Below are 27886 nucleotides of genomic sequence, written 5' to 3'. Positions count from 1 at the left end.
TTTCCCAAATTTTTCCTATGACTGAACACTTCACAAATTCTGAAATTTTAACGGAATGAACACCTTGGTTAGAGTCGAGTATCACCAGTCTCGTATTCAGTGTAAAGCTAAACGCACACCATCGCCGAAGCATGCTGTATTGCATCGCAAAAATGCCTGTATTGGGTAGCTCAGCACGCTACAGGCGTGCTTGGCTGCATCGAGTCGCATTGACCTTGCTTGTGACTGCACGTTTCCTAGAATAGGTACCTCTGTACTTCACTCGCGCTCGGAGGTGTCGACAACCGCTGTCAGCCAGCGGCTGAGTCATTCACATGCTAAATTAGGAGCGCCTGATTTTCAAACATGTTTGAACCTGTCGCAGCATTTAAAACCATTCCACGTTCATATTAATTTTGATGATTTTTCACGGAACACTTATTCACTTTCCGCGGAACACAGTTTGGGAAATCTTGCTACAGGGTGTGCATTTATATCTATATTTATGTTAATTATTCGACACATAGGATATTTGAACCACATAGAAATGCCCGTTAACAGCTATAATAATAATATAATTTTTCAAAATTCTGCATTAGGTAGAGTATTAAAAATTCCACGATTTCTCTGGTTTATTTTCTTTATAGGGAGATATCCACACTTTATATCCTATAGAGGGATTAAGGGCAAACACGTGTGTTTACAGCGCGCGTACAATGGCGACAGTAACGGTAATAGAAATTCGAAAAAGTATTGCAGGTAAGCGTTAAAGTAAGAAAAACATTCTTTTTCTCTCTTGTGCTTAATCATTATTGCAATATAAGTGTTTTCCATATAATTCAGGTTAATTTTTGATGTGTTTGTATTATTGCAGACATTTTAGAAGGCGCAGATTTGACCTCTTTGTCATCAAAGAAAGTTAGAAAACAGTTAGAGGAAAAATTCCAAACCGATTTTACGGAAAGGTAGTGTTTTTAATATATGAAACCTGTTCTTGAACTAAGTTACAGAGTTATTTAGGATAGCAAAACTAATGGTAATATCTGACTTTCCACTAACCTCTCTCTCAGGCGCACCTTAATATATTTTAATGTGTGTATATATTTTACCCCATGAAATGGTACCCTATCTTATATCTTCTGACTCCGAATATGCCTAAAGGTGAATCTAATTTCCTTCGAGCTCTCATCATGTAAGTGTACAAGGAGGGAACATGAATTTACATGTAAATTTACAAAATAAAATATTTGAGCAAACGGATAGATCGTTATCTTTACTAGCCATAATAATTTACAAAATCATTTAGAAAACCGTTAGAGGAAACATTCCAAACCGATTTTACGGAAAGGTAGTGTTTTTATATATGAAAACTGTTCTTGAAGTAATAACTACATAGTTATTTAGGATAGCAAAACTAATTATATCTGACTTTCCACTAACCTCTCTCTCAGGCATGCCTTAATATTTTTTAATGTGTGTGTGTGTACTAAATTCTACTCCATGAAATGTTACCCTTTCTTATGTCTTCTGACTCCGAATATGCCTAAAGGTGAATCTAATTTCCTTTTAGCTATCATCATGTAAGTTTACAAGGAGGGAATGAATTTACATGTAAATTTACAAAATAAAATGTTTGAGGAAACGTACAGATTGTTTTCTTTACTATCCAAAATAATTTACAAAGGATACCTTTCAGTATTCCATATGGAAACTGCAGTATGCTTTATTATAGAGCATGTCAAATAATACTTCCATGAAAAAGTTTTGCTGCTGATAATCAGAATTAAAACAGTGAATTTTACTACTACACTCCATTTAGCACAGATGGCATTGATTTATCACACGTAATTGCTGTGTGATACGAAATCAAAAACTATACAGACTATATAATCGTTAATAAGAAATGGAAACATTCGTTCCAAAAATGCCAAAACATTAAAAAAGACTGACGTGGATACAGACCATGAATTACTATCAGCCAAACCGAAAATCAGTTTCAAGAAAGGAATAAACCATCAAAAACAAAAGATGATAGACATCTCAAAATAGCTTGACCAAATCTAACTATCAGTGAACATTGAAGAAAAATTAAATAATCTTGATACAGTCTCTGAGTCTTCAAAAAAAAGTTAAGGAAATTATTAAAGAAATGACAACAAAACACCTAGGTTACCAAAACAAGGATAAATAAAGATTGGTGTAATCAGAGATTTTGGACTTATGGGAGAGAAAAAGAATATCCAAAACTAACTTCTGAAAAAAAAATAATGAAGAAAATAGGATGCTATACAAAAATTGAAAAAAAAGATATAGACAAAAAATGCAGATTAGCAAAAATTACATATTTAGAAGAAAAAGCAGGAATGTGTGAAGAAGCATACAAAAAACAAAGACTCCAAGACTACTTATGAAATACCATGATTACCTTGATAGACCTGTGATGTCATTCAGGATTTCTCCATGACAGCAGGTTGTAAAGAGACCAGCTATTCCTGTCTTGGGCCTTTCTTCTCCATTTTCTTCCAACTTTCTTAATCATTGGGTCTTCCCACCTTAAGGCTGGTCTTCCAGGTTTCCTTTTGGTATCTCTCAGATACCAATTTGTTACTCCAAATTGTGACTATCCATCTGTTGTCTCTCATTCTGGCAAGATGTCCTTGCCCATCTACTTTTGCTGTTGTAGATTGCTTTTATTACATCTTTGAGTTTAGACTTCTTCCTGATTTCTGCATGTCTTACATGGTTCTATTTTATTTATATTGCACATTCTTCCTTCTATTGCACGTTGAGTTGTTATTAAGCTTCATTCTTCTTTTAAAGTTGTGTTCCATGTTTCACTGCCATAAGTTAATGCTGGTAGGGTGTGACTATTGAAAAGGTGGGCTCTTATTTCTATATCTATGCCACTTATGAAATAGTTAGAGATAACTAGAACATGCTCACCCAACCCAATTTCAATATTGCAAAAAAATGGAACCACAATAAGTATCAGTGAAACAAATAAAGAAATATGGACTAATAATTTTAAAGAAACATTTGCAGCTAAAGAAAACATAGATCAAGACGCCTTCAACCCAGAAGAAACTTCTGACACAAAAGACATCCTAAATGAAGAAATACATAGAGTAATCAAACAAATGAAAAATTATAAAGCACCAGGTGTAGACAATATACCCGATGCTTTAAAGGGGGAGAAAGTATAATAAATTACCTAAGGAAACTATTCAACAAAATACTAAAGAAAGGAAATTTGCCAACAGATCAGGCCTGATCATACCCATCCACAAAAAAGATGTCAGATCCTGCACTGACTATAGACATATCACCTTTCTAAGCCACTGCTATAAAATATTCATCAGGATTCTTCAAAACAGAGTTAAACATTCCTATGAAAAACAGATGGAAGAAGAGCAAATGGGATTTAGAAGGAGAAGCACAATAGATGCAATTTTCATATTAAACAGATTAGCAGATCTTATGAGAGACAAAAATAAAAAAACTCTACTGCTGTTTTATTGACTTCAAACAAGTTTTTGACTCATTAAACAGAAGCAAACTCGTTAAAATTCTAGAAACAGAGGGTTCAACAAATACCTATTAAATTGTATCAAAAATTACTATTCAGAAACACAAGCAATAGTGAAATACAAAAACAGAAACAGACCAAATAGCAATTAAAAAAGGAGTTAGGCAAGGCTGCCCATTGTCACCATATGTATTCAACCTGTACCTAAAAGTAGTAGATGGACTACAGATGTGTGAAGGCATAACTGTAAATGGAAGAAATCTAACACATTTAAAGTATGCTGATGACATAGTTATCACTACAGACAGCCAAGAAAAATTACAAAATATCTTGACCAAGCTGCATCAAACAAGTAATAAAAATGATATGAAAATCAATTTTAATAAAACAAAACTAATGGTAATAAGAAGAAAAAAGGGAAGCAATCCAAATGAAAATTGGAAACAATAATATAGAAAAGTAAAGCAATTCAATTACCTAGGATCAATGAACACTAAAGATCTAGACTATTTATAAACTGTAAAATGCAGAATCAATAATGAATGAATAACAGTGGGCAGACTACAGAAAATATGAAACAGTAAAAGATTAAGCAAAGAACTCAAAGATATATAAAACAATGGTAATTCCCATAGTGCTTTATGGCTCAGAATGCTGGATCTTAAGAAAAAAAAGAAATGGATAAACTCAATGCTTTTGAAATGAAATGCCTAAGAAAAATCAATGTAACAAAGTGGAAGAAAGAAAAACAAATGAAGAAGTCAGAGAATAACTTAACTTTAAATAAACAATAATTACAGCACTAAAAAAGAGCCAAGCAGGCTGGTTTGGACATGTTTCAAGAACGAACCCAGAAAGACTACTGAACATATTATTACATGGCAGAATTGAAGGACAGCCCAGCAGAGTGAGACCAAGAAAGAAATGGATTGAAAACATTAAAGAAAGCATCCACTTAAACTCCATAATAGAACTTCACAAAAAAACAGCAGACAGAAAAAAAATGGCAAAAATTTGTCTTTGAGGAACTCATGCCATGAGAAGAAGAGAAGAATTGCTGTGTATGTGTGTATATATTATTATTTTTAAATAAATACATGTTATATATGATATATATAAATATCATTATTTAATATAAAGTGATGTATATATCAAAATCTTGTGATTGATATATATGTGTGTGTGTACACACACACACACACGATGTATATGTATATACAGTGTATATTTTATCTGAGAGGTGAGAAGTATTCCGTGAGGGAATATGTGAAGGATTTTTTGGACAAAGCAAATATGAAGAGCGAGAAGGTGAAGTCTATGATAGAGGCAAATTGAGGAGGAGAGTGTTGATAGTAAATGAATCAATATTCAGGTTGTGCAGAAGGAATTATACAGAGTTTGTTGACCTATGACCTGTATTTAATAGAAAGAAGGATTTGTCTAATGCTTCATCTAAATAGTTTGGGCATAAGGTGTCTAGAGAGCTTTGTTCACCGAGCATTCTAAAGCACGAATTCAGGTAAACTTAAGCAATTAGGGTGGATGTAGTTGGACGTGTGAATGAAGGTGAGTGAGTGTTCGAATGACCAACATGTGAAGAATCTAGTCTCAAGCAAAAATATTAAATAGGGTAGTCAATTCAGGAAGCAAAGGCTTAAAGGGATGTTGCAATTTGCATATACTGATGCCACAAGTATTATTAACCAGAGAGGGAGTGTTTGGCATTGGTTAGTGCTGTTATATCGTTGTCTATGGTTAATTGATATTTCTATATGATTTAATATAGTTGTTTACTTAAATCTATCCTTCTTACCTAAAACCTTACTCAAACAAGTCCTGTCATCTGCGCCAATTGTTATCGTTCGTTCTTCTTCCTTATATATATTTCTATCGTTATTATTGTCTTTACCACTGTTTTCTACACTCTCCTTTCTTAAACAGACTATGATTCAGGCCATTCTCAAATTTTGTCGCGTGTAATTCTTTCATACAATAGGGCTTTGTCTATGTATGGGACAAGGCCCTAAATATGTTCTCTGAGACAGTCCGCCTGTTAAATATTGACGAATTTATTTTTTGCTGTGCCAGCTACAGAGGATAGATAAGACTCTTATCCAAAGTGGCTATCTCAGAATAATACACAGTAATAAAATTTCAAACACTAATCTAATTATTCTCACTTCTCTTTGTTTTACATGCAGTCATGGCCTGAAAGATCAAACTATATTCATATGTTCCTCCCGCTAGGTTCGGTAATAATTTTATGAGTGGCTATTTGAATTCATAAAATCAGCTGAAATCAGGCAAATGATATAAAACATATTTATTAAAGCTTAAAAGATATACATGGAAAGTATAGGGTACATGATTAACTTAATCACCTTCCTAGCAAAATTCTGATATCAACGCTAACACCTAGGACCATAGAGATTCTATAAACATACAAATTTCCAGCTTAAATTATCTTGTCATCAATCACTCTAGGGTCACTAATCATATCTCACAATGTATCAAAGTTATTTCACATATAGATCCCTTCTAGGAAAACATTCTTCAAACAGGGACAGGTTACTGCCAAATGGGATAATCCCTAAAGTTCTCTACAACTTGTGCATTCACAAATTAACCTATTAAGTCTCTCATATCTTTAATTGGAAATCATATATTTTAATATATTTTAATATTTTAATCATATGGAATGACTTTCTGTTCTGTCTTCAGCCTTGTCTAGACATCAAGGCACCGTTGTGGGCTACCGTTCTTCGGGTCACACATGAGATCAGCGCTATCATATGTATCCTGAAGTGATCACATATGATCAGTTTCTCCAGGACAATAAGGCGGTATGCCGCTCTGGTCTTTCTCTGGAACCGCAGGAACACATCTGTATCGTCAGTCACACAATATAGCTCAGCTATTCTGTTATGAAGAGATGGCTAGCCTTGCCTCGCGAACCTCGATAATCCTTTCATGACTTCTACGGCCAACCCGGAATCGTCCCATTGGCGGAGACGGGGTCCCAACATCCAAGAGCACAGGAACCAGGAACCAAAAAAAGCCTCGTGTGTGGGGGGAGCTTGACCCTTATATTTACCCTCTCTTTCTCGGAGATTCTTGCGCATAGTCGTTGTTGACCGCGCAGCACTCATTCACTTGTGTGTGGCGTTCTTCCGAGAAAGCGTTCTAGCTTCGCTTTTCCTATAAATTCTCCTTCCCTCAGGCGTTATACTGGATGGCTAAAGTGTGACCTTTGGACTATAGCTTACACTCAACTTGCTTTCACACAATACATAGAATGGGATACTCTAATTAAATAATAACCTTAAATGAATCCCTTTATTTGACTCTACCAAACTGATTAAGTTTCACATTTCTTAAACTAAACATTTCTTCAGTTTTGCCTTAAAGTTATAATGTACATTTCAGTTTTCATGCCAAAACACAACATTTTTCTTAGAATGAAATATTTGATATATATATATATATATATATATATATATACACGGCATTCCTATATTACCTAGAGGTAAACACATGTGCTTACTTTCCTATTTATTGGGAAACCCATGTCGAACTGTGATAAGATAGGAAATCTTAATTTCATAATCTATCACAATTCAGCAGTGCAACCTTGCCAATAGTTATAGGCATTAATAACAGGAAAGATAGAATGTGAGGGGGTGGTGGCATGTTCCCTCTAATTGTTTGCTGTGAGTGTGCGCAGAAATTTGTGTGTGTGCAAAATTTGCCTTCTTTTGAAAAGTATGTGCGCACCCATACGAGTCACCATACTGATCATTTAAGCAAAAAAGTTGAAAGATTTTAGTTCACTCTTTACCTGCTGGTGTCAATGGGACATCAGCCAGGTCACCCCAACTCCCCACCGTGTTTCCACACACGGCAGTAGCCTCCTCAGTAAACAGTCAGAAATCATGATTCACAAGTCTTTTAAAAATTAGAGAATTTTGAAATGCTACAATATTTTTAATTGTACTGTAATTTATTTTTTTAAAAGTATTTAATTATTTTTATTAAAATTATGAAACCATTGTTTTAATTTGTCATGATCTTGAACTAATATGATCAGCCAATCATGTTTGGGAATTTTCCATGAGTCAGGCCTGAGATGTAAACAAACCGTGTGCCATTCTATATGCTATTTTAAAATTACACATTTGAGCCACACCCCTTTCACTTTGGTATCAAATTGCTAGCCTCAAATAGGTTTACTGTTAATAATTTATAAGTTTTGTGCAACTTTGGGAATATAATAAAAAATGCGAGGTTATAGGCTTGAGCGTTGGCGAGTTACCGTGTTTTTTAAAGAATTTATAGGTTAATGTTTAAGTGGAACTTATTTAATTAGTAAATTTTAATTTCATCTTGAAAATCTAGTGTGCGCATATTTTTTGCTTTGTGCGCTAGTAAAACGTGTATGCGTGCACATGCACACAGCTTAGAGGGAACATTGGGGAGGGGGATGTAAACTCCATAGGCTCCTTAAGGTCACTTCTTGTAGTGGATGGTATTGATTTCCCTCCACATACAAATTAGCTAAACATTTGGCCAAAGTGCTCACACACTATATTAACAACACACCATCACACAAAACACTCAGCCCACTTCAAAGCCAGCATAGAAAACCTTACACTCCAACATACTGACATAATGGTCAGTTTTGACATCATCTCCTTATTCACAAATGTTCCACTGAAGAAAACATTAGAGCTAATTCAAGCTAAATTTCTTCCTAATATCTCAGCCCTATTTCAGTTCACAATGAACTCAGGCTATTTCATTTGGCATGGAAAATTCTACAAACAAATAGAGTGGACAGCCATGGGTTCACACCCTGTGTGGTGACCAGGGTTAAAGAATAGTCCCAATATAGCCCACGCATGTTGTAAAAGGCGACTAAAATGGGTACGGCGGATTGTGATATGGATCATTACTTGTTAAGAATTAAATATAAACAAAGGATAAAAATTAATAAAGTAGGTAGAGGAAAGAGAACACCAAGATATGACATCCAAAAATTAAAAGATGGAAAAATCAGACAAAAATATATTGAAAGATTGAGAGAAGAAATAAATGAAGAAAATGAGGATGAGCATACTAATAGTATGACTATAGATAAAAAATGGGAAGGGATCAAGAATAAAATTACTAAAGTGGCTGAAGAAGTCCTGGGATTCAGAAACAATGATAAAAGAAATGAATGGTATGATTTGGAATGTAGAAAATGTGTTGAAGACAGAAATACAGCTCGTCTAAAGATGCTTGAACGAAAAACTCGAGCAAATGAGAATGAATATAGAGAAAAACGTAAACAAGCCAAAAAGATGTGTAGAAGAAAGAAACGTGAATGGGAAAAGGCAAGGCTAAATGAAATTGAGATTTTGAAGAATACAGGACAAATTAAGAAAATGTATAATAAGATAAAGGAAATTAAAGGCGGATTTCAACCCAGAAAAACTTTCTGCAGAGATCATGAGGGAAACTTGCCCAGTGGAAAGGAGGACATTTTGAGAAGGTGGGCAGAATATTTTGAAGATCTCCTTCAGGACAAAACAAGCATGGAAAATAACGTTCCAGAAGAAGATGAGTTTAACGAACTCTTGGCAAGTATGGGAAAAGCTGAGACAGAGGAAGCACCAGAATTAAATGAGATAGAATTAGCCCTAAAGAGAATGAAAAATTATAAAGCACTTGGTGAAGATGGAATACCAGTTGAGCTATTAAAATACGCTGGGCAATCACTATTAATCAAAATACATAAGTGCTTGTCAGAGGTATAGGAAACTGAATCTATGCCTACTGAATGGGACACTGCTATTATCGTTCCTGCACATAAGAAAAATGACAAGTCTCTCTGCCAAAATTATAGAGGAATGTCACTGTTAGCAGTAATTTACAAAATATTTGCAAGGGTACTGGCAACTAGATTGGAGCCCTTTATAGAAAAATGCTGGGCGACTACCAATGTGGCTTTAGGTATGATAGATCAACAACAGACCAGATTTTTACAGTACGAACTATAATGGAGAAATGTTACGAGTTCAATATCAATCTGCACCATTTGTTTGTGGACTTTAAACAAGCCTATGATAACATCAATTGAGATAAGCTATTTAAAGTCATGAAGGAATTCCAAATTCCACCTAAACTGATAAGATTAGTTAAAATGACACTCAGAAATACCATGGGTAGAGTGCAAATACAGGGCGAACTCACACCTGAGTTCAGTATTACCAAAGGATTACAACAAGGAGATCAACTATCAACAATGCTTTTCAACCTATATCTTGAAAGGGTAATACGAAATGTAATTATAAACAGAGGTGGAACTATTATGAATAGAAGTCTACAGCTTTTGGCTTTTGCAGATGATGTGGACTGTATTGCAAGAACTGAGAGAAGCCTCAGAGAAGGTTATAGACAAATGAGAGAGGAGGCAAGGAAAATGGGACTACAAACAAACGAAACTAAAACAAAATACTTAATTGTTGCCAGAGATAAACAAAAATTGGGAAACAGCAAGTTTTACAGTAGATGAAGAAACCTTTGAATGAGTCTAGCAGTTCAAATATTTGAGTTCAGTAATAACAGAAAGTAATGATATGTCAGTTGAAATTACCTATAGAATAGCTGCTGCAAATAGAACTTATTATAGTATTCAGCCACTATTAAAATCTAATTTGATTTCGATAAAAAGTAAAATCTAGCTATATAAAGTAATCCTCAAACCTGTACTTTTGTACGGCCCTGAAACATGGACAATGATCCAGAGAGATCAAAATCGATTATAAATATTGGAACGAAAGGTATTAAGAAAGATCTTTGGCCCAATTAATGAGAATGGACTTTGGAGAGTGAGGAATAACAAAGAAATAATGGAGAAATTCAATGAAGTGGATATTATTACTGAAATAAAGGTGAGAAGACTGAGATGGCTAGGACATGTTCAGCGAATGGGGGATGATAGAGCCATAAAAAAAGGTCTTCATGTCTGGACCGGGTGGATCTAGGTCCAGAGGACGACCAAAAAGGAGATGGCTTGACGATGTGGAGGATGATTTAAAGAAAATGAGAGTAAAGAACTGGAGGAGCAAGGCACAGAATTGTGAAGAATGGAAGGCTATCCTGAGACAGGCCCAGATCCTAAATGGACTGAAATGCCAAGGAGTAGTAATAGTAGTAGCTATGGGTTCACCACTCTCCCCACCCTTGGCCAATGTTTTTATGGAGACTTTTGAAGAGAAAGCCTTAAATTCTGCTCCACAAAAACCAACCATATGGCTTCGCTATGTTGATGATGTGTTCTCTATTTCTCGTAGAAAGGCTTATACGTTGATTATACATGATTATTAATTAACTTAAGGAATTCACAACGTACACAAGAATATAAATTAAAGTAAACTTTAATATATAATTCCAATATTTTGGCAACATCACTTTGCCATCTTCAAAGGAACTTAAAATAAAGACACATGCACGCAGGCACTACACACAGTAAAGAAGGACGAAGCGAGGAAGCTATTGCTTCTCTTGGGGAATGACATCTCCCAAATTTGGTGCAGCCTCATGCAACCAAATGTGTTGAGGTTTGGCATGTTTCTGAGGCTGATTCCATGGAAAGTCTTTCAAATTTGAACTTGCTACTATGTATTATTGTGGCTTTCTTCCACCGTATTCTGTGGCGTGTATCCAGACATTGTCTGCAAGACCAGAGTGGCTATACTGGTGAAAACGGATGTAGTCCTTGTGTTCTGAAATTCTGATATTCACTGTAGTGCCTGTTTGGACAAAGCAGGACAGCTTACAACTGCAAGGGAGACCTGGTATACAACCAGGTAGGTCTATGGGTTCACCACTCTCTCCCTTCCCTTGGCCAACTTCTTTATGGAGACTTTTGAAAAGAAAGCCTTAAACTCTGCCCGACATAAACCAACCATATGGTTTCGCTACATCGATGATGTGTTCGCTATTTGGCCACATGGCTCTGATACACTCCTCTTCTTCTTAACACACTTAAACAACCAACAACCCAGAATCAAGTTCACCCTGGAAGAAGAAAAAAACAACTGCCTTCCTTTCTTAGACACACTAGTCACCTGCCAGCCTGATGGAACCGTGGTTTTCTCAGTTTATAGAAAACCCACCCATACAGGCAGAAACATTCACCAACATTTCCCCCCCCCCTCACAGAACAATATGGAGTTATTAAGACACTACACAACAGGGCTAAACTAATCTGTTCAAATGACAATGCCCTAATCACTGAACTAAATCACATTCTCAACACCCCCCCCCCCAAAAAAATCCAAAAAATATTGAAATCAGTAACACCCCCTCCCCCCCTTCACAACAAGGATTACTCTAAATCCATCACCATTCCCTACATCTGAGGCACCTCAGAAAAAATTACAAAAATCTTAAAAAACGTGACTTGACCTCTTGTTACAGACTATATAGAAAATTGGCATCCCTTATCTGCTCCACTAAAGACCAACCACTTCCCCTAGACCTACCTGCTGTATACCAGGTCCAATGCAGCTATAAGCTGTCGTACATTTGCCAAACAGGCAGGACAGCAAATATCAGAATTTCAGAACACAAGGACTACATCTGTTTTCACCAGTATAGCCACTCTGGTCTTGCGGACCGTGCTCTGGATACATGCCATAGAATACGGTGGAAGAAAGCCACAATAATACACCATAACAAGTTCAAATTTGAAAGACTTTTCATGGAATCAGCCTCAGCCCTAAGAAACACGCCAAACCTCAACAAATTTGGTTGCATGAGACTGCCCCAAATTTGAGAGACGTACATCAGGAGACCTTCAGCCCGATGGCCAAGAATACCTACATAGCCCCAGTGGCATATTTAGGTATTTGCCTCCCTTAGGCCCCAGAAAGTGCCACCTCTCATGACCTGCCCATAGGCAGGTCATGATCCCAACCTCCAGTGACTGAAGTTTTGTAAAAACTTTGTTATTATAAATAGAATACTAAAAGCCTATGTATAAAGTTAAAAGGGAATTAACTTGCTCGCTTGCATAAACAAAGAATGTAAAAATGGTAATAGGCGACCTTCAAGGTCAGTGGAGAAAGGGGTAGCAAGAATCAAACATAAATTCCGCAGTCCGGTAAAATGGATTCAAGATATATGAAAGAGGAGAAAAGAGAAGTCTGCGGAAATTTTGGATCAAGAGAGTGACGAGGAAATATCTGGGGTTCCCAAACCTACATCCAGAGTTTGCACGGGAAAGTACGGGGATTTCAATCCTTAACCCAAGGTTTCAGAAAAGACCGAATATAAAGCATGGATCTTCAACCAGGAGGGGTCGACAGTTTTCGCTAGAACAGAGAGAAGTCGAAAGGAGGTAACGAGGTGGAAGTCGATCCACGGCAAATCGTCCAGATCAAAAATGACAGTTACCAGAAGTGATTAACTAAGGAGGGAGCAACCGAGCCGGACCCAATGCATTGCCGATCAGACAAATCTACATGTGCTCTGTATGCTGAATCCCCTTTGCCCAAAGTTCCAAGACTCTTAGAAATCGTGTTCCAGTCCCGCCAATCATTCCGAGTGAAATGCCGGTGCTCCATAAATCCCCGAAGGAAAGAACTCAAAACCCAAGATGGAAAAGGAAACCAAGGACTCCGAGATGAATAGAGAAGTGCACAGAAGGCAAAAAGAATTCATGTGAGTCAATTGTTGTATATTATTTTTGTATGTGATGTAAGGGAACTATCTTAATGGACTGCTAAGTTTAATGTGATAAGATGGTTATAACCTGAAAATAATTAATGCAATTTTATGGTTGGAATTATTAAGTGTTTGGATTAGAGCATTGCAAAATCCTAAGAAACGATTGAGCATAATGTGTAATTGTTGAGTGTAAGGATTTCTTTTGCAGAAAGATCAGGCAACAAAGGTGTAATAAGAAAGTGTATATATATTCTCTAAGAAAATTTTTTTAATCATGAATGTGGATAGCGTAAATTCGGGAGCCACTAGTACTAACACGGTGGGTGATAGAGAGTTTTTTAGGACAATTAATCCTCACCTCATCATCCCACAATTCTCTGGAGATGACCACAATGATGTGTTGTCCTTCAAGTTTGCTGAAGAATCAAGAAATGTTGGCAATTGGTCAGACTTCCAACTTCTGATCATACTGAGGAATAAATTGTTTGGAAGGGCTAAGAGTTTTTTGTATTCCTCTCCTATATTGCAAGACACTTTGGAATACAATAAATTCAAGGATACCCTGATATCCCAATTTTCCAAAGTTAGAAGTGCAGATCCGAACCTATGGAGATTACAGAAATGCACTCAGGAGAGAAAGGAATCTATAACTGATTTTTACAACAGACTGTTAACCTTAGCAAATAGCCTGAGTGTATCAAATGATGACAGAAGCCATCTCGACTGGGTGGTTTTCCTCCAATTCAGATTAGGGATAAGGAAAGAATTCTGAGAAACAGCATATAAAAAGAAAATTAGTAATTTAGACGAGTGCTACCTAGAAGTGAAAGAAAAAGAGGAAAGGCTAGGTGACTTTCATCTCGCATCTAGTGCCAGCCAGATATATTACAAAAGAATCTGATTCATAGAAAGAGGCAAAACGAGAAAATAATCCAGAGAATTCAAAGGGGAAGGTGAAAGAACAACAGATAGAGAGAATGGAAGATAAGAGTAAAACAATTGCAGTAAACAAGGTCGAAAATGACAGAGTGACTACCTCAAGTGTTGCAGACTCTTTCAACATGGAAGAGATACACTCTGTAATCAGGTGAGAAGTAGAGAGGTTATACCAACCTATGATGGATAAAATTGACTCTGTTTTAAAGCAACTACAAGAAACCAGAGCAAAATCATCCACAGAGACCTCGAGTCATGAACGAGTAAGCAACGAGGGAGAAAGCAGAGGGGAAGCACCCAATGCTATGACTGCAACATGTTTGGGCACATTGCCAGGTACTGTTTCCAGAATAAAAGAAATTTCTATAGAAATAAGCATTTTGCATCAAATATGCTGGTTACTCGCCACCATCCCACAAGCAGATCAAGAAGATTAAGTAGAGAATTTAAGGAGCAACACACTAAACCCATGACTGTCATTCAAGGAAGAATAAGGGGAATAGTGTGATGTTTTATATTAGATACTGGATCCCAAGTTTCAGTAATAACTGGATCGCTATTCAAAAGATTAAGGTCCAGAGTATCTAACTGTGTTACAAGGCTGAGGAGACCTGTTAAGCTAAGTGGAATCCAAATCCTACTATTTATGCACCAAGAAAATTAAAGGTAAACATGAGGTTGCCTGGCTTCAGTTTAGATGTCGTACCTGAGCTACTCATTCTCCCAGAGACCTCTCGGCATGGGACTCAAATAATACTGGGAACCGACTTCTTAAAAGGTCATGGGTTCACATGTGATTTCAGCACCCAGGAAGTCTCCCTGATGGGGGTGAAGCACGCTACTCGAAGGGGGGGGGGCTACTCAGAGATTTCAAACTGATAGAGCCAGTCAGGGCAGAATGATAAACAACCACAACTATAGAGGAAATAAACAAGCTGAAGTGAGTGAGAATGTAAACGGAAAGGAAGAAAATGATCCCTCAGTAGTTAGAGACATCCGACAAGATGATGTGGGAAAACCTTTCACATCTCAAGTGTGAAGGTGGCAGTAGGTCAAGAGGAAGACATGGAGCTTACAGGAAGTAAAGATAAAGGTGCAATGGAAATAATTTTTATAGAGAAAGAAGAAGGGAACGACGACAGATGGCCTACCTTTCCAGATCACGTACTGTTACGTACGGAGGAACGGAGGATTCAAAAGGCGAAAGAAGGTAATAGAAATGAGCGCACAAATTTTGAAGAAAACAAAAAGAGAACATAGTATAAAATGAAAAATAAATGTCCAAGGAGTAAGTTAAGCACTGACTCTGACAAATGTGGGTCTCAACATGTATTGCAACAGAAAGAGCCCACGTATCGGACTGACTACTTTCTTTACTCACAAAAGGCCCAATAAAACTGAGTATTGTCCACTCCAGAGAGTAAGTAACACACAGCATATAGATAATGTACAGAAAAAATTTATCATCCATATTCATAGCTGAAAAATTTTTCGTGAAGGGGTGGACCTTTGTAAAATTTGATGCAGCGTACATTTTTATATTTTTTATTGCATCGACTTTTACAGAGGTCACATCTAGAAAGTTGTAAAAATAAACTTTGTTATTATAAATAGAATACTAAAAGCCTATGTATAAAGCCAAAAGGGAATTAACTTGCTCACTCGCATAAACAAAAATGTAAAAATGATAAAGCCAATGCCTTGCCTTCGGAAGGTTATATGATGTTAGTGCCCTGATTAAAGTGTCCTTTTGTTTACAAATTCAGTCTTAGGCGACCTTCAAGGTCAGTGTAGAAAGAGGCAGCAAGAATTGAACATAAATTCCACATTCCTGTAAAACGGATTAAAGACATGCAAAAGGGGAGAAAAGAGAAGTCGGTGGAAATTTTAGATCAAGGGAGTCATGAGGAAATATCTGGAGTTCCCAAACCTACATTCAGAGTTTTCGCGGGAAAGTACAGGGATTTCAATCCTTAACCCAAGATTTCAGAAAAGACTGAATATAAGGCATGGATCTTCAACCAGGAGGGGTCGACAGTTTTGGCTAGAACAGAGAGAAATCGAAAGGGGGTAACGAGGTGGTGGTCAATCCACTGCAAATCCTTGAGATCAAAAATGACGGTTACCAGAAGCGATTAACTAAAGAGGGAGCAGCCGAACCAGACCCAATGCGTTGCTAATCAGACATATCTGCATGTGCTCCGTAGTCTGAATCCCCTTCGCCCAAAGCTCCAAGACGCCGAGAAATCTCGTTCCAGACCCACCAATCGTTCTGAATGAAATGCCAGTGCTCCGTAAACCTCTAAAGAAAGAACTCAAAACCTGCGATGGAAAAGGAAACTAAGGACTCCGAGATGAATAGAGAAGTGCACAAATGGCAAAAAGAATTCATGTGAGTCAATTGTTGTATATTATTTTTGTATGTGATGTAAGGGAACTACCTTAATGGATTGCTTAGTTTAATGTGATAAGATGGTTATAACCTGAAAATAATTAATGCAATTTTATGATTGGAATTATGAAGTGTATGGATCAGAGCATAGCATGTTCCTAAGAAGTGATTGGACATAATGTTTAATTGTTGATTGTAAGGAATTCTAAGGCTTTATGCTGCATAATTACAGAAAATTACCATAGTGATTCTGTTCTAAATTAGTTTGCTTAAAATAGGAGTCATAAATTATATTGCAGTAATTTTGTAAGATATGTTACATAATTGTGGAAGTATGCATATTGAATGTAGCTTAAGTTAAAGAAACATGCTTGCTATTTATATTCAGTGAGTACTGCCTGATCTTTAATATGCAATGCACTGTATTGAAATTAACTTGTTCTTGTGAGCGGGGGAACTAAATGATAGATAAGATAAGGAACGCATAGAGAGCCATGACTATAATTTAATTAAGAGAGGATTTGGATTAACTAAAGACCTACTGGAAGTACTGTTATTTTTTATGCTGCAAGGATGCTTAGTGGTGCAGTCTTTAATAAATTTCTAGTGTTCTCAGGTATAAGAATATAGAGTCATGGAAGGTGGAGTAGGAGATAGCAGGAAGAATAAGAGATTAATAATACAGCATAAATAGATAGCCATAGTTTACAATGGCCATCTATTATATATATATATATATAATAGATATATTATACGTCATCATCATCATCAAGGGGTGTACAGTCATATCCTGTACACCCTCAAGGGGTGTACAGGATATGATAGTATTACATGAAAAAATTACATCATTATTAATTTCCTATCTACAATTTTCCTCCAAATCAGTCTGTTACTTGTCAAGACTCCAACATTATCAGATCTTATATTTCTATCGTCTAAGGCACTTTGTACTGTATTAATCCACCTGTATCTTGGTCTTCCTCTGGGTTGTTTTCCTGCCAACCTGGCAGAGAACACTTGTTTTGCTAATCTTTCCTCGCCCATTCTGTTTAAGTGACCATACCACATAAGATTAGCTCTACTAACGCATTCCTGGTTGCTAACAATGTCAAGTTCTTTCCTAATATCCTCGTTTTTAATATGATATTGCCATTGATGCCACCTGTTCACGCTTATAATCTTTCTCAGGACTGTCATATCTGTGGTCTCTAGTCTTTGGTCAAGTGTTTTACTTCTCACCCAGCTCTCAGATCCATAAGTTAAAACTGGTTTGAACACTGTCTTGTATACAACTAATTTAGTGTTCCGACTAATTTCTCTCTTATTCCATATGAATTATTCAGTTGACTTCCCACCATACCAGCTTTGCTGATTCTGTTGTCTATTTCTATATTTAATTTACCATCTTCAGTAAAAATCGTGCCTAAATAGCTGAAATGTTTTACTTGTTCCACAGGTTCTCCATTCACAACACAGTTGACATTTTCAATGATTCTGCCTATTTTCATTTTCTTTGTCTTTTTATTGCTGACCTTCATACCATATCTATTACAACAGCTATTCAATTTAGTCAGAGAATCTTGCAGACTTGTAGCAGATTTATTTAGAAGTATAACATCATCAGCATAAGGGCAAAGAGCTGACATTAATATCTCCAATTTTGATATCATGTTTAATACCACTTTCCTTCATAATGTGATCCATATAGATAATGAATAACAGAGGGGATAATGTACATCCTTGTCTCACACCAGATTTAACATTAAACCATCTTCCTGTACTTCCTTCACTTCTAACTGCTGACTTACAACTCAAATAAAGACTAAGTATTGCTTGATATAATGCCCTATTGACACCATATAACTGCAGCGTATTGAATAGCTTCTCCCTTGGCACCTTGTCATATGCCATTTCCAAATCGACAAAACTTAAATACAGATCTTTGTTATATTCCCATGCTTTCTCGACTATTTGTCGTAAAGTGAAGATCTGATCCTGACAGCCTCTATTTGGCCTGAATCCAGCTTGTTCTTCACCAAGCTTTTCTTCCACAATTCTTCTCAACCGTTTCTCAAATATACTTGCATAGATCTTGCCAGGAACACTCAGTAGGGAAATACCTCTGTAATTCTCACATTCAGTTTTATTTCCCTTTTTATATATGGATACTATGAGAGTTCTACTCCAATCATCGGGAATTCGTCCCTCTGTCCAGGCCTTCTGAACTATGCAGTGCAGCCACTGTAAGACTCTCACACCACCATACTTCAGCATTTCTGGTCGAATATCATCTACTCCTGCTGCCTTTCCACATTTCAAGCCTTTGATGGCTTTTTCTACTTCAAGTATGGATATCTATTCCTGACTGCTTGCTTGGTCAGTGTTTTTTACCACTATGCTGTCATCACTGCTTGTTTCATTTAGAAGTTTTTCGAAGTAATTTCTCCATACTTCAAGGATATCTTTTTCTCCCGTTTTCATGTCACCTTTATCATCTCTAACTCCTTTTACAGCACTCTTTCCTCCATTCCTAAGTTTCTTCAACAACCTCCAGAATATTTTGCCACCTTCTTGATATTTATTTTCTATATTCTTGCCAAAGTCCTCCCATGACTTTTGTTTAGCTAGTTTTACACACTGTTTAGCTTTCTTACATTTGTCTCTGTATTCTGTAAGAGTAAAAGCTGACTTATTTGCCAGGAACTTTTGATATGCTTTTTTCTTTTCCTTCACTGCCTCTTTAACTTCCTGTGTCCACCAGGGAGTTCTGATTTTTTTTATCCTTACAGACAACCTCACCACATGCCTCTCTGGCAGAATCAATCAATGTTTTCTTCAGAGTTTGCCACTGAATCTCCAAGGTTTGATTCCTGTTCTCAAACTCTCATTTTTTCTTCAATAATCTTTGTGTATTTTAGTCTACAGTTCACATCTGAGAGCTGCTCAACTTTTAATCGCTTTAAAACTTTCTTACATGTTATTCTTTTCAATAAGAAATTCAATTTTATCTTGCTCAAGACTAGATAGTGATCACTTCCAATTTCAAATCCTCTGTACACTCTGGTGTCCTGCACCAGGGAGAAAACATCACTATCAACAATAATAGTCAATGAGACTTTTCTTATTCCTAGCCTCTTCTCTCCATGTGAAGTTGTGCACATTTTTATGTTGGAACATGGTGTTAGTAATAACCAGTCCATGTCCTGAGCAGAAATCCAACAGATATTTGCCATTTTTATTAGCTTTGCTCTTTTCTCCAAATTTTCCCAAAATAATTTTTGGGAAAATTTGTCTCACAATCATTTCCTAGTCTGCTATTTAGATCCCCAAAAAGGAACTACTTTTCCTTTTTCATTGTGTCAGTTGCTTTTTCTAAAGCTTCAAAAAATTCCTGCACTTCTACCTTAGTAGAACCTTCTGTGGGGCCATAGGCACAAATAAGTCTCATTGTCCAGTTCCCCATTCTCATATTTGCCCACATTACTCTACTTGAGACTGACTGCCATTCAAGAAGATTAGCCTCGTATTTTGTGTTGAATACTATGGCTACTCCTTCTTTTCCTAGATTGTCATTGCCTGAATATAACATTTTGTATTTATTGCGCAGAAAGATCTACCAATTTTGGTCTTTTTTGTTTCAGTCACCCCTATTATGTCGATCTGGTACTTATCTAATTGCTCAGCTAGCTCCACCACTCCACAGGCTTCTTATGTTGATAGTACCGATCTTTAACTCTGGTGATGTTGAGTTGGGGATTGTTTTCAGATTTGTTCCAGTAGCTGACTTTTCGCTGTTCGCCCTGGTTCCCTGGCGAAAACAATGGGGGCCTTGTTTAACCGGGCGATGCCCCAGCTGGCATGAAATTTTGTTATGTTGTACCATCGTTTTTTATTTTGGTTTAACCAATAAGAATACAATTTGGTCGGCTAAATCCCAAATTGCCAGCCCATCCTCGTTCGTTCAGTATCAAAGTAGATACCCAACAGGGTGCACCACGAGAAGGTGAGGATTGGACATTAGGTCAGAAGCCCTGGTCGGTTCTCCGCATTCCTTTAAAGGCTATGTGGAGGTCTCCTCTCAGTTATACAGCTTTGACCCTTAAGCACCCCAAGGATTTTCATTGCTCCTTCAAATAAAAGCAAAATACAGAAATCATCTTAGTGTGTGCGTGCCGATATTCGACTGAAGTTGACCAATATTGAGCCTATATCCAGCAACTCTGCAAGGGCTGAGAAGCTTAACGAGCTTATTAAAAGTAAGTAGTAACATAATTATATCATATTATTTATTCATTTAATAAAAATTAAAACTTTGTTCAATGATGATGCACTTTTAATCGTTTACTTCCAATTTAATTAATTATGTTTCCATATGTATTCAAAACATGCTTTTAGATTTATTATGTTATGAATGGCACAGTTTTTCCGAAATGTTGGTAATTCCTACATAGGTTTTTAAAAAAATTACAAAAAAGTCAAAACAATGTATTGGGAAATAAATTAAAAATTGAAGTAAAATTTTAATTCCAACATTCTAAAATGGTTTTTTTTTCTTGCTTTTCTGTGTGCAAAATCGTCGATGACATTGTCAAAGTCTATTTCATTACTCATTTGCTGTTTTATAGATGGTGTGGCAAGATTTCTTAAATGCCAAAAAAATGCTGCCCTGGGTGGATTCTCCCCCCTTTCCCAACACACACACACACTTCTGTAACTCAGTGGTCCATAGAATTGTTTTAGGCATTTTACTGGTCCTTGTGCTTAGGAAGGTTGAATAACACTGATCTTAACTATAAAAAGAAATGCTAAAATCCATGAACAAAATTTGGAGTAGTAGAAATATCAGCTTAAAAACCAACTAAACGCTAAATATAACAATACAACTGCAACCATATAACATACTGCTAAAGACATGCATCTTTAGCAGTATGTTATATGGTTGTGGAACTTGGATAATGACAAAGGAATCAGAAAGAATAAAGAATACTAGCTTTTGAAAGAAAGTGTTATTCCAAATTCTACACATTGGATGGACTCAGAAAATAAGAAATGAAGAGAAGGATACACTAAAAGAGACTCTGTTTCAAAAAGTCATACAAAGAAAATTAAAACTCTTTGGACATATTTATAGAATGTCAAGTGACAAAGTTAGTCATTGGTGTTTGGCCTAATGAGGGGAACAAATGTCAGAGGTTATCCTCATCATGAGTGGGCTGACGATATTAAAGACTGGTGTGGGGGAACTTCAAGAATTAAGTCATGCTGCAACGAACAGATGTCACTGGGACAACATAATCAACATGGCATCAGACTCCTATGGGCACTATGCCCAGTTCGTGATGATGATGACCATGAGGTCTTGACTTGGGAGGTAAAAAATGAGGAATATTCTGTCAAGAAGCATGCATGGAATTATTTAGGGCCTTGTGGGAGCGCTTGCACTGATGAGCAGAGCTGCCTTCAGGCGTTTGTGTTTCCACCTGTCTTTTTCATCGTAGTTGGATGACTCTTGAATGAGTTGATCAGGTGAATGGCCGCCTGTGCGAAGTATGTAGAGGCAGTCCCGCGAAGAAACGTGAGTATATCCAGTATTTTAGCATCTCGATGGAGGAGAGCATTCCTGACATCATTCCGTTTATAATATTTTTCATGTTATATTTTCAACATATCTACGAGGATATGCACTGGATGTTCTCTTCTCCACAAAGACATCGCTTACATTCCGCCATGCATACATATTGCACTCAGGACATCGAATATAAGGCAGATGATTATGACAAATGGCATAAAACTCTGCACAAAAGCAGAGTTTTCAGCAGTTAGAAATGAAGGAAGTACAGGAAAATGGTTTAATGTTAAATCTGATGTCAGACAAGGATGTTCATTATCCCCTCTGTTATTCATTATCTATATGGATCACATTATAAAGAAAAGTGGTATTAAACCTGATATCAAAATTGGAGGTGTTAATCTCAGCTCCTTACTTTATGCTGATGATGTTATACTTCTAAATAAATCTGCTACAAGTCTGCAAGATTCTCTGACTAAAATTGAATAGCTGTTGTAATAGATATGGTATGAAGGTCAGCAATAAAAAGACAAAGAAAATGAAAATAGGCAGAAGCATTGAAAATATCAACTGCATTGTGAATGGAGAACCTATAGAGCAAGTAAAACATTTCAGCTACTTAGGCACGATTTTCAGTGAAGATGGTAAATTAAATATGGAAATAGACAACAGAATCAACAAAGCTGGTATGATAGGAAGGTCATCTTAATAAATATATATGGAATAATAGAGAAATTAGTCAAAACACTAAATTATCTTTATACAACACAGTGTTCAAGCCAATTTTAACTTATGGATCTAAAGTTGGGTTAGAAATAAAACTCTTGACCAAAGACTAGAGACTGCAGATATGAGAGTCCCAAAAAAGATTAGGGTCATGAACAGATGGCATCAATGGCAATATCATATTAAAAATGAGGATATTAGGAAAGAACTTGACATTGTTAGCATCTAGGAATGGGTTAGCAGAGCTAATCTCAGGTGGTATGGTCATTTAAACAGAATTGAATAAGAAAGATAAATGTTCTCTGCCAGGTTTGCAGGAAAAAGACCCAGAGGAAGACGAAGCTATATGTTGATTGATACAGTAAAAAGTGCCTTAGAAGATAGAACTATAAGAGCAGATAATGTTGGAGTCTTGATAAGTAACAGATTGATTTGGAGGAATATTGTAGATAGGAAGTTAGTGGTGATATAAGTTTTTCATGTAGTACTATCATATCCTGTACACCGCTTGAGTGTATACATCAGGAATTTGATGATGATTTTTTCATCCATCCATAGTTTATTTAAAAAAAACATAAATCAGTTTTTATTTCAGTATTTTAACAAAAAAACTCAATCTTTTAGAAAAAAAAATAATACAAAAATAAAAAATTAAATTTCAAAAAAAAAAAATATCACAATTCAAGAACTTCAAAATAGGATTTAATAACGATTTTTATTCCAATTCGCTTTCTAATAGAAAGTGCATCCCTTTTGTGCTGAATTGGTTCAAAATCACTTTCATCCGAGGAAATGTTTTATACATCATATTCCTGTGCGTTCGTTGACAGTTGAATTTCTCTTATATCAGAAACCTTTTGAGGCATTGCTTCAGGAGCAGGTTTATTTATTTTAATAGTAAATTCAGTAATAGATTTTGTGATTCTAATTTGGACTGTTCTTTGTATAGCTCTTTGTAGCGACCTGATTGGAATTTAACAGCTTATTCGATTATGGGATCATTAATCAGAAAATAATTTTCCAGTTTATTTGTCAAAGGCCTTCAAGAATTAAATGAGCGTTTTGTGGTGATGGTTCTCTTCATTGCTGAAATCTTTTGGGTCGATCTTCTCTAATGTGATTTCTAATAACTCCTCCTCATTCAGAACTCTATCAGCAATTATTTCATTTATATCATCAATGGCAAAATCATCAATTCCTTCACCACCAACTATTTGTGCCAAAGTGATTATTTCTGCATACACTTCATCAGTTGTATTTGAAAGCTCAATAGTTTCGCTTTTGACGCATTCTGGCCAGATGGCCATCCAATGTGCATTCGAAGTCGACAGTCTTATGTCATATAAGGCCAAAGCTGCATGTTTTACACAATTCATGATTGAAAAGCTTTTCCAAACATCAATAATAGTAAGGTTTTGATCATTTTCCATTTTATTCATAATGTATTGAAATGATTGCCTTACATAATGTTTTTAATGTTGCAATTATTTCCTGGTCTAATTGCTGAATTAGGGAAGTGGTATTAGGAGGCAGGAAAACAATTTTTACATTGGGGATATTCCAAAATCATGTTAAATCATGTAAATTATGCTATAAAAATTGTAACCTTAATAAATATAAAAAAAAATTAAGTTTATTTTTTTGATTTAACTGTAACAGCTAGAAATCAATTAACTCAGAAAACTTGGAGATTTCTTATACATTTTCATTTCTGAATTAGATGAACATCACATGAAAATGATGATTAGCAAAATATCAGTAACAAGACAAAAAAAAAAAAAAAAATCAGCTTATGCCTTTTTTATTCCCGTATACAGGAGTAGGCAAGGCCATTTAGCCCTATCTAACTTTTGGAGACTGAGTGGGCAGTTCGATCTCCACTGGTACCCAATCAGAGATAGATGGCCCAAGGCTTTCACTAATTAAGCGGTATGCAGTGAAGAGAGACAGCTTAAATGGGCTGCCATCTCGTGGTCCCTAACCCTAACACAATATATTTAATTTCTGAAATAATGTGGGTTCTACGGTCGATTTTTTTGAGTTTATATGACGAAAAATCCGAGTTTCCGGGAGTAAAAACCCGCTTGCCTGTGCCAGAGATCGACTTACTGGGGAACCGGTCGAAAAAAGGCTTAGAAAAATTTCCTCTAGTCGCCGACTAGACTCGAAACCAAGTCTTCCTTCATGCGGCCAAGCGCCGTGGTGTGCAAACGCCACATCCACTGAGCTACATAGGCTCTTGTAGGCAGAAACATTGAAAATATCAAATACATCGTGAATGGAGAACACCTATGGAACAAGTAAAACATTTCAGCTACTAAGACACAATTTTTAGTGAAGATGGTAAATTAAATATGGAAATAGATAACAGAATCAACAAAGCTGGTTTGGTAGGAAGTCAACCGAATAAATTTTTATGGAATAAGAGAGAAAATAGTCAAAACGCCAAATTACCTGTATACAGTACAGTGTTCAAACCAATTTTAACTTATGGATCCAAGAGAGTTGGGTTAGAAATAAAACACTTGATCATAGACTAGAGACCGCAGATATGAGTCCTGAGAATGATTAAGGGCGTGAACAGATAGCATCAATGCCAATATTAAAAATGAGGATATTAGGAAGGAACTTGACATTATTAGCATCCAGGAATGTGTTAGCAGAGCTAATCTCAGGTGGTATGGTCACTTAAACAGAATGGGAGAGGAAAGATTAGCAGAACAAATGTTCTCTGCCAGGTTGGCAGAAAAAAGACCCAGAGGAGGACAAAGATATAGGTGGATTGATACAGTAAAAAGTGCTTTAGAAGACAGAAATATAAGATCTGATAATGTTGGAGTCTTAACAGATTGATTTGGAGGAAAATGAGGGGTTATCAGTGGGCAGTGTTGAGTCCTTATTTGTTATGCACTTGGATGTGCTGACAGAAACAGTAAGAACTGGATCTCTCTTAACAATGTTTGATGATGATGTGGTGATTTGCACAAAGTCTGAGCAGGAAGCAGAAGAAAGACTTGAACAGTGGAGGAAAGCTTTGGAAGACAGTGGTTTGAGGATCAGTAGAAATAGTATAGAGTTGATGTATTGTAGTGAAGCAGTAGGAAGTATAACATTGCAGGACACAGACATGCTATAAGTGTCTAGGTTCACATACCTAGATTCATGTGTCTAGAGTGATTGATACCTGGTCTCAGAACTCAGTAGGAGGATCTAGTCAGGGTGAATTGACTGGGAAAAAGGTTTCAGGTATCTTATGTGATACAAAAGTGTCTCGCAAGTTAAAAAGAAATATCTCCAAAATGGTAGTAAGATGTACTGATGTATAGCAGTGAGACCTGGCAGATGTCCAAGAGATGGGAGAAGAGAATGGATGTAGCTGAAATGAGAATGCCGAGACTTGCAAGTGATGTAACAAGATTTGGAAAGATTCGTGAATCAAGGCTGAGATGTCATGTTATGTTGCAAAATGTTATATTGTCATGTTATATTGCAAAATAAAAGCTATCTGGGAAGGAGAGTGTTGGAGATGAAGCCACCAGGCAAAAGAAGTAAGGGGAGGCCTAAATGATGGCTGGACAACTTGAGAAGTGACCTCCAAGATCTCGGACTAGAGAAGAAAATGGTCTTGACAGAGAACCCGGCGGAGGAGGTTGATCTACTTCAGCGATCCTACTTGAATTGGAATGAAGCTGAGGTTGTCTGTGTGTGTGTACATAAATATTCCCAGGTTCGTGTATGCAAATAATTGTTTTCCTTGTATGTGACTCTTATTAAATTTCTATATATAGATATCTTAATTCAGTGTTAGTGGTAAGTTTAAAATTACCACTAACACTAAGTATAAACCGAATAGGTTTATTGTTAAACTTATCCAGTACTACACGTTATGTCTTGTACATAGCTTTGCTCTCATTCTTTCAGCTATATTTGCTTACAGTTGTTAATGATAAGTTCTCTGTTCCTGTGGTCCTGATAGTATGTGACCGACTGGAGATCAGCAGAAGAGAAGCACTCTGTAACCTTTGTGTTTAGTTCTTTCTTGCTTCACTAGTTCATTGTATGTTTTACTCTAATGATGTGATGAGATGCTCTTCACGAAATATTAGGGAGTTATATTAAATTTTTTATTTCATTATGTGATTTAACTTATATAGGCAGTTAATTAAAGGAGATATTTTCTAGTGGAGGTATGCTTTGTTTAAAATTTGTAACACGTCAAACTTTAATTTGTTAGCTTCTTCTGTATGTAATTCTTAGACACATTTTTTCCTATAATGAAACCAGTCTTTTGATAGCACATTTAATTCATCTTCTGTAAGAAGCTGGATGGTTAAATTTATGACTCACTTGTTGCATGTGGGTGTATGAAATTGTTGAATTTTCATTGCAACTTTTCTCCTAACAGTTCAGATTTCTCAATTAATCAAAGAAATTATTTCCCAATTATTCTTTAAGAAATGCAGTATTTTTAAAGGACTTAGAGCAATTAGCATGAGTTCTTCATAGATTTAACCTACATGCTGCCATTGAACCATTTTGTGAATAGTCTTCTATTCTACACTCCTCTGATCTTAGCTAATAATGTACATGTCAAGTATCTCATTTTGGACAGAATAGCCATTCAGCTGAGATTAGAATTCATGAACACCAAGATATATCAAAACTTGGAATCTGATAAATCTGGCTTCAGTTCCCATTCCATTGAGACTGGTCACAGAGTTTACTACAAATAAATTTGGATACATCACATGTTTTAAATTTGATTGTTACTTTCTTGAAACATTGAAATGTTAGCTCACTGTCTGAATCTTGGTTGCTAAGATTGCATGTCTATATTCAAATTCTGGGAAGTTATCATTACTGATCGTCAATTTATTTTGTTTTATTTTATTTTTAATGATGTATATAGTTTTTGTATTAGATTAACATTTACTGCTTATTATTTCCTTTGAATTAATAACTTCTAAACTATTATTGAATTTTTGATTGCTATTTTATCATTACTTTTTATTCTCTGTCTGTTTATCTCTCTTTCTCTCTC

General features: G+C 36.1%; 1 protein-coding gene across 2 annotated transcripts in view; it reads left to right on the top strand.

The window, feature by feature from the left end:
* Positions 1 to 669: 669 nt before the first annotated feature.
* Non2 (upstream activation factor subunit spp27 homolog Non2) overlaps positions 670 to 27886 on the top strand; it is a 545408-nt gene continuing 518191 nt past the window's right edge. For both annotated transcript variants that reach the window (XM_090392284.1, XM_090392283.1), the window contains exons 1-2: positions 670 to 738; positions 854 to 944. In XM_090392284.1, coding sequence (XP_090248410.1) covers positions 696 to 738; positions 854 to 944 — 134 coding nt within the window. In that variant the 5' untranslated portion in view covers positions 670 to 695. The remainder of the gene's footprint in view (positions 739 to 853; positions 945 to 27886) is intronic.

Source organism: Typopeltis vanoorti, chromosome 5 (genome assembly GCF_054136105.1).
Source record: "Typopeltis vanoorti isolate ZY-2024b chromosome 5, IOZ_Tvanoo_1.0, whole genome shotgun sequence".
Taxonomy (NCBI): domain Eukaryota; kingdom Metazoa; phylum Arthropoda; class Arachnida; order Uropygi; family Thelyphonidae; genus Typopeltis; species Typopeltis vanoorti.
Note: the sequence above shows the minus strand (reverse complement) of the source record. Positions and strands in the feature narration are given on the sequence as shown.